Source organism: Lithobates pipiens, unplaced genomic scaffold (genome assembly GCF_037356315.1).
Source record: "Lithobates pipiens isolate NorthernLeopardFrog02 unplaced genomic scaffold, aLitPip1_a1.2 Scaffold_22, whole genome shotgun sequence".
Lineage (NCBI taxonomy): Eukaryota > Metazoa > Chordata > Amphibia > Anura > Ranidae > Lithobates > Lithobates pipiens.
The window spans coordinates 327,354,395-327,368,943 of record NW_027507784.1 but is presented as its reverse complement, the minus strand read 5'-3'; the positions used below and the strand labels follow the sequence as shown (position 1 = coordinate 327,368,943).

The following is a 14,549-nucleotide window of genomic DNA, read 5'->3' as shown; positions in this document are numbered from 1 at the left end:
TTTGCTCAGCAGTGGTTTTCTCCTTGGAACTCTGCCATGCAGGCCATTTTTGCCCAGTCTTTTCCTGATGGTGGAGGCATGAACGCTGACCTTAACTGAGGCAAGTGAGGCCTGCAGTTCCTTGGACGTTGTTGTGGGGTCATTTGTGACCTCTTGGATGAGTCGTCGCTGCGCTCTTGGGGTAATTTTGGGCGGCCGGCCACTCCTGGGAAGGTTCACCACTGTTCCATGTCTTCGCCATTTGTGGATAATGGCTCTCACTGTGGTTCGCTGGATTCCCAAAGCTTTGGAAATGGCTTTATAACCCTTTCCAGACTGATAGATCTCAATTACTTTCTTTCTCAATTGTTCCTGAATTTCTTTGGGTCTCGGCCTGATGTGTGGCTTTTAAGGATCTTCTGGTGGACCTTACTGTGTCAAGCAGCTCATATTTAAGTGATGCCTTGATTGTGAACAGGTGTGGCAATAATCAGGCCTGGGTGTGGCTAGAGAAATTGAACTCAGGTGTGGACAACCACAGTTATAGTATGTTTTAACAAGGGGGGCAATCACTTTTTCACACAGGGCCATGATGGTTTGGATTTTTTTCACCTTTAATAATAAACACCTTCATTTACAAATTGCATTTTGTGTTTACTTGTGTTGTCCTTGACTATTGTTTAAATTGGTTTGATGTTCCGAAACACTTAAGTGTGACAAACATGCAAAGGATCAGGAAATGAGGAAGGGGGCAAACACTTTTTCACACCACTGTGTGTGTGTGTATATATATATATATATATATAGCTACTCACCATTTACGAGTTAGATTTAAGCATTTAAATACATGTGTGAGAGTCCATGATCACTGGAGATGGCCCAGCAGGGTCTGGAAAAGCTGAGCAGATCGGATTTCTCCACACAAAAATTTCCACTATACAGAATCCGGTGAGGTGTGTTTTCCACGCTGGTCGTACTTACTGTATCACAGAGGACGGATGGCGTGCAGCTGACCCTTACACCCAGCTCCTCCTACAACATTCAATTGGCCAGAATAGAAATGGCGTCCACTACCAACACCACCCACAGGTCATCCTGCTCTTTCTACCTTCACCTGAGCAGCTTTACCAGACCCAACAGGGGCACCTCCAGTGATCATGGAATCTCACATGTATTTACGTGCCTGAACACAACTCAGAAATTGTGAACAGCCTCTTGGCCCCCTTTTTATTATAATTTTTTTTATTGAGATAGTGACATATTACATCTTAACTTCAAGTATTAGGTTGGCATACATTACATCAGATTGTCTCTTCGCATGATCAACATACGCTACTATTAGCTCTCCTGGCTTCTGCTTGACTCTCCGTGAATTTCACAAACCTGAGTTTTTGCTTTTTAATTAAAAAATAAATAAATTACAATATCTAAACCATTGGACTTCCAACAAAGAAAACTGATAAATTCCCCCTCCCTCCAGAATATACAGTACTATTAAAATTTTCATCTTTGCCCATTATATCTCCATTAAACAGTTCTTACATACTGCACTTAGGTTGGCACACCTCATCTTCTGTCCAGTTGAAGAACACTTGCAGAGCAATAAGATTTACCTAATTGGTCACGTTTTCTCAGTGATACACATGAAAGAAATGGGATACAATTCCTACCGAAGCCATGAAGGGAAGTGTTGCAGATATTGTGTGTACACCCGCTGCCTCTGAATGAGCCCCAAGGAACACGTGGCAGTTGGAACAAAAATGCACTCATCCATCCCTTGACCTAAAGGATCCCAACAGATGCTGTTCACATCCAGCGCCACAGGTTTACACCATCCTAGCTGTACCTGCCCATTACAGCCTCCTTTAACTCTAAGGGCATGTGTCTCAGGGCCCAGAGAGAGTGGCCTATATAGAAGTCTAAAGGGCTGATATACACAGGTAATGCCAGGACAGTGAGATTGGTGGTGCTGGATGTAAACAATACAACCACAGCCATCTGATATTAGTGTGCATCTGTGGAGGGTAAAAAAGGATGAGTGCACTTGTGTAAGGTTTGTGTTAAGTTAGTGTTCAAACACTTTTTTTTGTCAGTCATTTGACTCCTTACAAGTTTGGGGACTTTTGTTAGAGATGAGAAGCACAGGTAAGGTTGGGAGTTTCCACAAGGCAGTGTGTTTCCTCCCCATTGCCAAACACTTTTAACCACTTCACAACTAAGGGCCCATGTCATGTCAGATAGTGTCCCCCATGGGATAGTGTCCGCTGTGTACTGCACATGTGCAGTAGACAGGACACCCAGATTCCGAAAATAGCCAAAGATGAACAGCGCCTGCGCCGTGAGTCCAGGTTCTAGCCCCACCATCCAAGTGGACATAGCATTAGAAGAAAAAGCCGAGCGCAGCAAGGCCATGCCCGAAGCGAGCCTGCGAGGGGCCCTCTAAAATGTGCAGCCCTATGTCCACTTGGATGGTGGGGCTTGCACCTCGACTCACGGTGCAAGCGCCGTTCATCTTCAGAGATTTTCCGAATCTCCTTCTGCGCAGTAGGGGGATGGACACTTTGAGGGCCGGACTGAAAATGCCACAACAGCCCACGTAAACTACAGCTTCCACACATGCGTTAAGGAGCAGTTTGGCCAAAAAAAAAAAAAAAAAAAACCCTCCCAAAATCAACTCCCTAAAAAAGACTGTCAATGTACACACAGGCTTTTACAAGAGAGTTTTGCAGTTGCTGCGGTTAGAAGAGGTTCAACCTCCCTCTGTTGAAAGAGAAAGAATCACATTAGGACCATTTTGACTGCCAGCATTTCCTTGCGGTCGGTGGGCAACCTAGTCTGTTTACATGAGCCCATAGGGCAGTGGTTCTCAAGACCCACTAACAGGCCAGGTTTGCAAGATAACTGAAATACATCACAAGTGACATTTGCTGCTCAGGGATTGCAGTATTCTAGTCTGCATCTGCCCAAGGTAAATACTTAAAATATGGCCTGTTAGTGGGTCCTGAGGACTGGAGTTGCGAACAACTGCGTTAAGCCAAAATAAATCCTAATGCTCAAGCCCAATTTTGACACGCATTAGTAAAACTAAATTACAGGCGTTTTGTGCATCTGGGTGGGATTATACCATGTTCTCAGGTCAAATTAGGCATATGGTGGTAAAAAGCTAAGGCGATGTTTCATTAGAATGGGGCCCAGAACTCAGCGAGACCCCAGTTGTCTTTTAAACCCCCCACCCACCCAGTTACATTGCCAGGATGCTAGGAACACTCAACATTTGCTTGTGCTCACAACCAAACCCTGAAATGGCTTGTGTCATAACCAAATCACAGGCCCAGCATCATAGTGCTCGCAATGGAAGCCAGTTCACACAGCTCCAGGGCAGCCGTGGTCCGGATTGCAGAAAGATCCTGTGTGGTTTTGGCTCCATTTCAGGTGCCATATTTAGGAAAAAATTTGGACCAGAGTCACACCGGAACCCCTGCTGTTAGCTGTGGAAAGTGTGAAACCACCTATTACACATCCAAGAATCAGCATCCCCTCCCCAAAATAAAAGACAAGAGTTCAGATTTTTTTTTTTTATTTCTCTACATTCATTTCATTCACAATAAAAATCTCAAAAAGCCACAATTCAGCTTTTTAAGTGGGAAAACAAAAAGACACACATTTCCTCCCACCCTCAGTTGTTACCAGCAGGCCTGCATGGCGGATGACTGTTGTGACCAGGGAGCTCTCAGTGGCAGTTACCGCTCCATTCTAAATGTAACAGGAGGCACCTTCAACCAACCGAGAGATAAAAAGGTTTGCCACTTCAATTAATATTGTAAAAAAATAAAAATAAAAAAAAAATAAAAAAAAAGAGGGGAGAAATATCAATGCAGACAAACCCCTTCACTGCATTGCTGTGGTCCCTTAGCAAAGAAAAGGGTTGATGCCTCACACCTACATAGCACTGGAAATTGTGCAGTAGGCATGTGTAAGGAGGTAGATGCCATACCTCAGAATAGGAAGGATTGTGTTGTAATTTTGACGCATGTTTAAGGCCTACACTAGTCCCAGTGCCCAAGCCTGTGTGGAAAGGCAGAGCCGCCATCCACTTGGATATGCGCCAACACCAAAGCTTACCCAGGGTGGGCTCCTGCAGCAGGAAGTTGGTGAGGGAGTGTGTGGGGGGCAGGGGTTGACTATCAGGAGCCACTTCCCTCAATGGGTATGGAATTGAGACAAGGGCAGAACTTACTACCCCATCCTTTGCAGTCAATCCAAAAAGGGCTTTTTTTTAAACCGTCCATACATGATTCTTTACAAAGTTCACACTTTGCCAACTAAAAAGGTTTTACAAAAAAATAAAAAATAAAGTCAGGCAGAGAAGCAGCAGTGAAGGTAGATCAGGTTTCCAGCATTTGTGACATGTTTGGCGATACAGAAAGGCCACAATCTGGGCAAGGCTCTGCAGCAGTAGTTAAAAAGACATCTACAGTGGTTTCACCTTCAGTATAAAAGCTCATCCTACAACCCAACCAAAGGGACCAGATCAAATATGGGAACTTCTGTCCTTCATCCTATTGCACGGTTTAGGGAGCTTCTCCCCCAGAATAGACATATCTGGTGTTCAGACATCTCCCAATACACGCTTGTTTTAGGTTACCAAGTACTAGAGCATGCATGGCGACTACATGGGAAATGAAAATTCACATATTTTGAGCCTTTTTCACACTAGCAATAGAGCTGCATTTTTATTATCCACCCCAGTTACTACCACCTTTAGCTGCAGGGGCTGTGCACATCCAGTGTTGTACCCCAACCCCCATCGCTTTGCTGTGCAAGCACCCCAGAAATGCAGGGCTCAATGGGTTAAAGCAGGTGCAGCACCTCACTGCCTGCCTCTGAAGAACAATCCAATTTAATATTGTTCTTCAGAGACCAAAGCAAGCGTGAACAAGCCCATAAGTTGACCGATCCAGGACAGGGTCATCCAGTGCAAGGATCTGGAATTGTGGCCCTGCCTCACCGTTAATATATGCATTAGAATGGGTGTACCACCCTATTCCTTGAGCCCTTGCTTCACTGCTCCCGGGGCAGCTGCCCCTCCTGCCCACTCCTTGACCCAACCCTGAGTCATTCACACAGCAGTGGGGGGGGGGGGGGGGGGGTCACAGCCAAACCAACTCAAAATCCAGCTTATTTCTGTGTAACTTATAACTGATCTCACATTGCATCCCCACACCAAGAGGCTTATGCTCTAGTGGGGTTGAATTACTAAAACTGGAGAGCGCAAAATCTGGTGCAGCTCTGCATAGAAAGCTTCCAGGTTTTTTTTTGTCAAAGCTGAAATTAGAATCAGATTGTCTACCATACACCAGCTCTAGTTTAAATAAATCAACCCCAATAAGTCATTTATATATTCCAAAAGGACAGTCCAGGCAGTACGCTCCCAATTAGGTTATCTACCAGTGCCTGAGGTTTTTACTGCGTAATTAAAGTGTCACAAAAGCTTTATATTTTCCTCTTCCATAGATCACCTGAGTGGGACAAAATTCCAGCAATTTTAGTTGCTTTGTCTTTTTTTTTTTTTAAAGACAGAAAAACAGTAACAAGATCCCAGAGAAATAGAAAAATCAGTGATGTCATCAGGCTGAAGCTGTCGTCATCTTTGACATTATAAAAACGTCCTTGCATGGAGGGGCAATGACCAAAAGGGTTTACGAATAGGCCCTACAGCAGTTTATTGTAACAAAATTTAGCAGGCTGCATAGTTTGTTATTCAGACCCTGAAGGAAAATAAAAATAAAAATACTTAATGTTTCAGCAACCACAGCACTGCTCCAACACCTGCCCTAAAGCTGAAAGCTGGGTACTGCTCTTGCATTGTAACTCATAGCCAAAGAGAAAAAAAAAAAGAAAAAAAAAATGTATTAGGTATTAGACCAGTGGTCAAGTAAACAGGCTCTCATAATGGAGGATCCCAAGTCCCAGAATGCCCTGCAGCTAGAACAATTGATAGTGACTGAACAGGATGCTACACCTATACCAGAAAATTTACAAATAAAAAGAATGCATTTCACATGATAGCTACACTGAGTGCGCTGCGTTTCGTGTTTGGAGAGGCCTACAAAAGCATTGCTAACTGAGAAGGGGACTCAAACCAGCTGCCACCCACAGACATAAGGGTTCTGTTATTATATTTGCCATTATGCGCAGATTGATGCAAAACCCTGAGAGCACTGGAGCACACAGTCACTTTGCTGCTGTAAGGCACCACTGTGAGATTCTATCTGCACCTCACTCAGCGGCTTAGGAGTTTAGACCCCACGAAGCTTCCCACATCAAAGGATTAAGGCAGAGAAGTGGCTCCTGTTACAGGGGCTCTTAGTCTCTTCCTCCTTCTGTCAGTGAGGTAATGTGAAGGTTCAGAGCCCCCTCAGCATCTTATAGGAGGGGGAGAAGGAGATGTCAGGAGTCCAAAGTGGGAAGTCTGTGTCCATGTGTCAGGGGATTGGGGGGGAGGAGATGGAAGGGGATATAGGGGTCAATTTTTCTGCTTGTTCTTCGAGTTTCGAGGTGGAGTAACTGGGCGGGATTGGTTCACACCTCCATAGGCAAACAGTTTCTTGTCAGCAGGCTTTAGGATCTACAAGGGGAGAAGAAGAGGGAGAAAAAAAAAAAATTATTATATTATAGACTTATGTTATAAAACCCTGAAGAAGCCTCAATTGGATGAAACATGTCAGAATCTTTACACCCTTTTTATATTGAGACTATACAACAACATGTTATTAGTGTATATGATTTTAATATGACATTTTTAAATTGCGATTCAATAAAAATGTGAATTTTAGGTTCATCAAAGTTAACCATTGTCTATATTGAGCCACCACTAAAGTCTCAACAAGCTGTTCTCATTATCAAGGGACATGGTGCTATAAAATTATGGTCACTCACATTTACACAGTATGTGAAGTATTGTGCAAATGGTCAGCACTACATGATTATTCCTGCTGAGGAGCTCTTTAAACGTCCAAGCAAAGCTAGCAACTAAAACCCATGTCAGTGGCCTTGTGTTTTTGTTTTTTTTACAACACCCACACCACACACTCTTGTCTTTCACATTTTAGAAAACCAGTTTCAGACTGCAAGACCTTAATCAAAACTGGTTTTGACTAGGACCTTGCAAGTTGAAAACAAGTCAACTGATTTTACTTGTGGAAAACAAGGAATTGAGAAGCAACGGATGTGCGGATCTTTTTTTGCAAATGTGATTTTTACTAAGTTTTCAAATTTGGGGTAGAGCCCCCAAAGGTACATGGATCATCTTTTTGAATAATATATATATTTTACACACACACACACACACACACACACACACACAGACACACACACACACACAAATACCTGGCTGATATCCCTGGAAGCTGGAAATCACGCAAGTAAAAAACGGTTGCTGCAGTGACCTCCAGTTGCTTCCAGAGCATCCGGCCTGATGCTCTGGAAGCAAGGAACACAGGAGGTCCACTATTGAGGCTGGGCTCACACTGGTGTGAGGTTAGACATCACATGCAATGTCTGTGTAATGCGAAGTCAGACAGATTGTTTAGCTGCATTTGCTCTTCTGGTGTGCACTGGAATGCAATCAGATTCCTGCACCATTTGATAGTTCGCACTGCGATATGTGAACAGATCTGGAGGTGACAACTTCCAATTAGCACAGGCAGTGGTTCACATAGGACTTGCAAGCAGTTGACACCGTCTTGTGTGATGTGGGAAATAGCACTGGTTCCCGCATTGCAGATGGTCAAAATGCATTGCATAAACAGTAAGGCATGGCGTTAGTCAAGCATGGTACGCTAGGCTTCAAGCTACAGCACATGGAAGCCGCCACTAACGGCATAGCGCCATTAGCAGTGGCATGCTCAGTGCGCCATAGACAGCGGTGACTGTCTTTTTGCAAATATATCCTAAACCGTATACGTTTAGGAGATATTTCATGGACCTACAGGTAAGCCTCAATCTAGGCTAACCCGTAGGTCAAAGTGGTCTGTAAGGGTTTACAACCACTTTAAAGCATCCAATGCTCATAAGTTTATTAAAGTGTCCAGGGCATTTAAAATCATTGAAGGGTCCAGTGTATTTTAATTTGTAAGGGGGGGGGGGGGGGGAACCCACCCACAAACAAAGTTAATGTGCAAACAAAATTCATCCAAAACAGGATCTCTCCTTCAATCCATGTATCCACATGGTGTTTAAAAGGTAGAGGAGGTCACAAACTACTGACCAGAGAATAGTTAGCAGTATATTATATCCAGCCAGTAAGGGGTTAAATCAGTCCACGTAAATCTACATCCTCTTACCTCCAGATCAGATAAACAGGCACAGCATTGTGTAATAAAAAAAAAATAAGGAAGGTTTTACACAATGCAGCACCTGTTCTCTAGGATTGGTCTCGAGCACAAGATTTGAGAAGGCGAGTGGACCGATTTAACCCCTTACTGGCTGGATAAAATATACCGTGGCACAAAATTAGAGTGTGCTGCCAACTATTCTCTGGTGAGTAATTGGCGTTTAAAATGGAGGGGGGAATCAGTAAATACTTGCATGATTTGTAGGAGGGATTTTTGGAGCACCAGCACTTTTTGGATGAACTGTTTCTCTCCGCTGCGTTGGGCACCGTTTTACCACGCAAACTGGAAGGCACGGTACACTTTGGTTACATGAATCTTAATGCACTGGACAATGTTAAAAAGGAAAAGTTTGCCTTCCATAACATGTTACACCAGTATTCAGGGTGTAAAGACTGGCATCTCTCCAATCCCTGCTGACAACTAGCGGGATTCTTGTCCCTCTCCACTAGGTGTCGCAAAAAATAAAAAAAAATGTGGGTCAGGGGGAAGGAAAGAGCATTTTTTTTGCAAAAGGTGGGACGTTAATATATTACTTTGTGAGCACTATGGATGGAGTTGGATGAGTTTATGTACCTTTAATACATGGCATTTGAAATTGACACGAATATGAGGTATTGAGCACTGAACTACCTTATGGGAATTGAATGAATGCTTTTTTTTTTTTTTTTAAAGCATGGCATTTTTTTTTCCTATAAATGCTTGCAATCTTAAGTCTTGGTTGGAAAAGTTAGGAATGGATTTATATTTTTTGCAATTTTTGATCATTTACAATACTACAGTTCATGATACAGTGATTGCTAATAAAGACAGCGCAGTCACCAGGTATAGTTAAAGTCTTGGAAGCGCTTTTGGAGTAACCACTCCAGCTTCTCCTCCCCCCCCCCCCCCCCCCCTAGCTATTTGTGGGTATATTTACCTTATTCACATGGTGCAGACTATTAGTTTGTACCTAAAAATATACCATGCCTGAATTCATCTTTAACTGATGCTGCTAAACTTGGCCTGGGCATTGATGAACCCAAGGCAGGTAAGGTTCAATCCAGTTGCCCTCAGGTTTCAATAGATCTGCTCTCCATATAAATATCACAGAAAACACACACACACACACACACACACACACACCTAAGCTAGTATAGGAAGTGCCCTTTTAATACCCAGGAGATGTTTACATTGGACAAGCACACAAGCTTGTGTAGACAGGCAAATGTGGCAAGCTTTGACAAGCAGTCAGCGCACTTCTGCATTGCTACCGACTTCTATGGGGGGAGAAAAACAGTTTTGAAAAAGGCTGCAATTGTGTGGCAAAGGACTGACCTGGAAGGAGCACATTAAGCTTTCATCCACACTCATCATGGAGCCGGCGTTGTCAAACTCCCCGCAGTAATTGGGTGCAGAGAACAGAGTCACCAGCTGTCGTTTTGCAAAGAACTCATAACCGTCTTCCACAACCTGTAGGGAGAGCAGTAGGGGGGTCAGTAGAGAAGTAGGGGTGCAAACTAGAACTACTTTCCACGAGATATTCATCTTCCGAAGTTTAAAACTAAAGTGCGATTAGCCACCATGAGCATCATTGCTATGCAGACAGCAGGATTTTCTCCATACCTGATGCGCTCGGCAAATAAGATCCAGGTCATGTTTGTGAAGGAATTTTGCTACGACGTCAGCGCCAAAAGTGAAAGAGACGCCCCTGTCGTTTTCTCCCCAACCGAGGACATCCTTGTCTGGATCGGACCACAAGAGGTCACACAGGAGACCCTGGTCTGGTACGTCTGTGGGACGCAGTATCCTTCTGACTTGTTCCATAGACTGCAAGTCGGGGGAGAGGCCTGGAAGACACAAAATAATTGCAGATGGGTGACAACACAAACATTTATAATTCAAACACTGAAGTCTGTACAACCTGCAGCTAGCACTGCATACTATGACTGGGGGGGGGGGGCTATTGACAAAGCGTGACTGTGTCCCCCCCCCCCCCACATCACCGAATTTGATTGACAGCAGCAGGAACCAATAGCTCCCGCTGCCATCAATCTGTCCAATGAGGAGGGAGACAGCAGAAGCTGATGTGCTCATCGCTGGATCGGATCTGGCTCAGGTAGGGAAAAGGGAATAGAATGCATCAAGGTGAAAAACCTTAATGTTTTAGAACCACTTTAAAAAAGGCATCGCTAGGCACATTTAGCACTATAGCGTCAATAGCAAGCATACGGTATATTATTCTGGCCAGTTAATTGAACGGACACCCAATTGCTTGATGCGCCTGGGTTTACAAGAGTCTTCTGCCAAAACACTGCAGCCAGGAGGGAAGGCATCTGAGAGAGATCGCCAAACGCCCCCGTGTGCATGAGTGTTACGGAGAAGAATCATCTCTGCCCTGCCAGACAGAGCGGTGTACATGAATTTGTGTTTTTTTTTTGGCAAGTGTACTACATGTATTTAGTTTCTGCATTTACCAGTTTGCCTGGAGTTCAGCATTGAGTTTAAGCGACTAGAGCTACATTGTGTTCCACTTAACCTAGTAGTTTAGAGACCATATCAGTAAATCATAAAGTACATCCAATACTCCATGCACGCTCTATGTGCAAGTAATGACATCAGATACATATGGTAGAGTCACCAGTCAGTTATTTTCTGGTGTTCAGGATGTAATGTTTGGACCTGTGCTATCCTGGATATTGTCACAGCTTCAATCATGTGTGGGAAACATTTCAGATGTACACCAGAGGCAATACATGAAGTTTATGGCAATGTCTGAGCAGGAGAGACTGCAGACATCAAGAGCCTCAGGGTGCAATGTGTCATTTCTTTACAGTAGGTCTAGCAATGTACAAGAAATAAGACTGGGAACACTACTCATGTATTTTGGACATGTGTAACAATCTATGGAGGATACATATATCTCAAAACAAATTGAAGGAATGCTTTTCACTCAGCCTATAGCATCAAGTCAATGGGATATTGATCTGGTAAGTCAAGTAGCAGAGGGGTTTGGTAATCAGTTTCAGCGTTAATGAAACATGTGCACTAGATGGGCAACAATGAGACAAAAAAAAAAAAAAAGTTACCAGGTTTATGACAGCTAGCTGCTGCCATAATGATATTCCTCTTCGAATAGCGACGTAAAAACAACGGTGTGCGGTCCCAATAAAATAAGCTTTACAGATGCAGTGTCGGACCGATGCTGCATCCACCTAGGTTAGTGTAAACCACTTTACTTCTCTTTTAAGGTTGACATCACACTACAGTGAAGACCTGCCGAAGCAATACACCGCTCCAGCAGTGATTCATGCAGTTTTTTCAATTAACTTTATTTGAAGTGTACAAAATGTACACTTGATTCACAGCCATGCTGTATTGCAGTACTAAGCCGTGTTGCAATGTGAATGGAGCACACCAGAAACTAGAGGTCGACCGATAAGGGTTTGTCTCTGACCGATATTTAGAAATCGCAGCAGCTGATATATTATGCAGATTTTTGGGCCGTTATGTTAGGCCGATTTTCCCACGTGCCCCCCCCCCCCCCCCCCATCTCATAAAATCTAACAGTTAGACCCCTTTAACACTGGAGGCGTTTCAGGCTAAAAATAGCATCTGTAAAGTGCCTGCAAAACGGCTCCCCTGCAGTCTGTATGAAAGCCTGAGTGCTTTCACACTGAGGCAATGCGCTGGCAGGGAAAAAATAAAAAAATTATATAGGTCTTGAAAAAGCAGCATCTTTGCATCAGTGTATACTGCTCCTCCACCACTACTGCCCACTGAAATGAATGGGCACTGCTGCCAAATCACCTGCAAAGCGATTTTGGCAGCAATGCTACATGGCACATTTAACCCCCATCATCAACCGCTAGCTGGGTTATAAGTTCCCCACTAGCAGCCGAATAGCGCCGCTAAAACTAGCAACGTTTTACCGTCAACACAGCCTTAATACAGACAATGTCTTACATTTAAACATTAAACAAAACAAATCTAATTAGTTCAATTGAACGTATAATTTAGGGGAAAAAAAAAAAACAAACAAAAAAAAAAACAAACACACACACCTTAAAATATTAAATACACAAAAACCAGGTAAACAAAACTGAGGAAAAAAAACCCCCACATCCAACACCTAACTTAACCACTTGCCGACCGCCGCACGACGATATACGTCGACAGAATGGCACGGGCAGGCATATGGGCGTACATGTACGTCCCTGCCTTCCCGCGGGCGGGGGGCCCGGTGCCAGCGGCGGTCGGTTTTCGCTCAGAAGCGATCCGGGATGAGGGGGCGGCCATTCATTCATGGCCACCCCCTCTCGATCGCTCCTGACGAATGGAAGTGAGGCGTGACATCACTTCCTCTCCTGTAATGTAAACACAGGAGAGGAAGTGATGTAATCTCTCCTCCGCGTCGGTATTTTTCATTCCGGCACCGAGGAGAGAGGATCGGTGAGTTGCACCAACACTACACTTCACAGTAGAACATGCCAGGCACACTCACACCCCCCCGATCACCCCCCCCCCCCCCCCCCCCCAGTCAGTGACACCAATAGCATTTTATTTTTTTATTTTTTGCATTGGTGTCATTTGTGACTGTAATAACTGTTAGGGCAGTTAGGGTTAGCACCCTTTAGCTCTAGGGTACCCCCCTAACCCCCCCAATAAAGGTTTAACCCCGTGATCACCCCCCGTCGCCAGTGTCACTAAGGCTGGGTTCACATTGCAGCGGTTTATGAGAACGGATGTGATTCGCACCGCACTGCAAATCACATCCGATCTCTGTGCGATTCGAGTTCAGCCATACTGAATTCGTGCCGCAAATTCGCACGGGACCCTTTTTTGGTCCGCAGCAGAATCGGATCGCATGGGTGTTCACACCATGCGATCCGAGTTTGCAGATCGCACTGCGATATGCGAACTGATCTGGGGGTGTCATTAACATTTCACTGACACTCCCAGCAGTTCGCATAGGGCAGTGTGAACTGCCGCCGGGAGGCATGCGATGCAGGAACCCGCCGCGGATTCGTGGCGTTCCCGCATCGCTCCAGTGTGAACCCAGCCTAATAAGCGATCGTTTTTCTGATCGCTGTATTAGTGTCACAGGTGATGCTAGTTAGGCAGGTAGGTATTTAGGTTCGCCGCAGCTTTTTATAGCGCCAGGGACCCCCATATACTACCACATAAAGCCCCCTGATTGCCCCCTAGTTAACCCTTTCACCAGTGATCACCATATAACTGTTACAGGTGACGCTGGTTGGTTAGTTATTTTTTTATAGTTTCAGGGCACCCGCCATTTATTACCTAGTCTCACTAGTGTACCCCTAAATTTAGGGGTGTCTACTTTCCAAAATGGGGTCATGGGGGGGGGGGGGGGGTTTGTGCCATCTTAGCATTTTATGGCCTTCAAAACTGTAACGCCCTTAGAAAGCCTGAAGGCGGTGCTTGGTTTTCGGGGCCACGTACGCGGCTAGGCTCCCAAAAAGTCCCACATGTGGTATCCCCGTACTCAAGAGAAGCAGCAGAATTTATTTTGGGGTGTCATTTCACATACGCCCATAGCATGTGTGAGCAATATATCATTTAGTGACAACTTTGTGTAAAAAAAAATATATATTTTTTTTTGTCATTATTCAATCGCTTGAGGCAAAAAAATAAAATATTCAATGGGCTCAACATGCCTCTTATCAATTTCCTTAGGGGGTCTACTTTCCAAAATGGGGTCATTTGGGGGGGTTTTGTACTGCCCTGCCATTTTAGCACCTCAAGAAATGAGATAGGCAGTCGTAAACTAAAAGCTGCGTAAATTCCAGAAAACGTACCTTAGTTTGTAGATGTGACAACTTTTGCGCAAACCAATAAATATACAATTATTGACTTTTTTTTACCAAAGACATGTGGCTGAATACATTTTGGCCTAAATGTATGACTAAAATTGAGTTTATTGGATTTTTGTAATAACAAAAAGTAGAAAATATCATTTTTTTCAAAATTTGCGGTCTTTTTCCATTTATATCGCAAAAAATAAAAAAAATCGCAGAGGCAATCAAATACCATCAAAAGAAAGCTCTATTTGTGGGAAGAAAAGGACGCAAATTTTGTTTGGGTACAACATTGCATGACCGCGCAATTACCAGTTAAAGCAGCGCAGTGCCAAATTGTAAAAAGACCTCTGGTCATTGACCAGCAAAATGGTCC

The 14,549-nt window shown here is 44.1% G+C and overlaps 1 protein-coding gene across 1 annotated transcript in view; it reads right to left on the bottom strand.

Moving 5' to 3' along the window:
• Positions 1-3,539: 3,539 nt before the first annotated feature.
• LOC143925033 (serine/threonine-protein phosphatase PP1-gamma catalytic subunit A-like) overlaps positions 3,540-14,549 on the bottom strand; it is a 39,129-nt gene continuing 28,119 nt past the window's right edge. The window contains exons 5-7 of the mRNA XM_077449612.1: positions 9,978-10,201; positions 9,690-9,824; positions 3,540-6,607 (exon numbers count right to left, since the gene is read on the bottom strand). Of these exons, the coding sequence (XP_077305738.1) occupies positions 6,506-6,607; positions 9,690-9,824; positions 9,978-10,201 (461 nt within the window). The 3' untranslated portion in view covers positions 3,540-6,505. The remainder of the gene's footprint in view (positions 6,608-9,689; positions 9,825-9,977; positions 10,202-14,549) is intronic.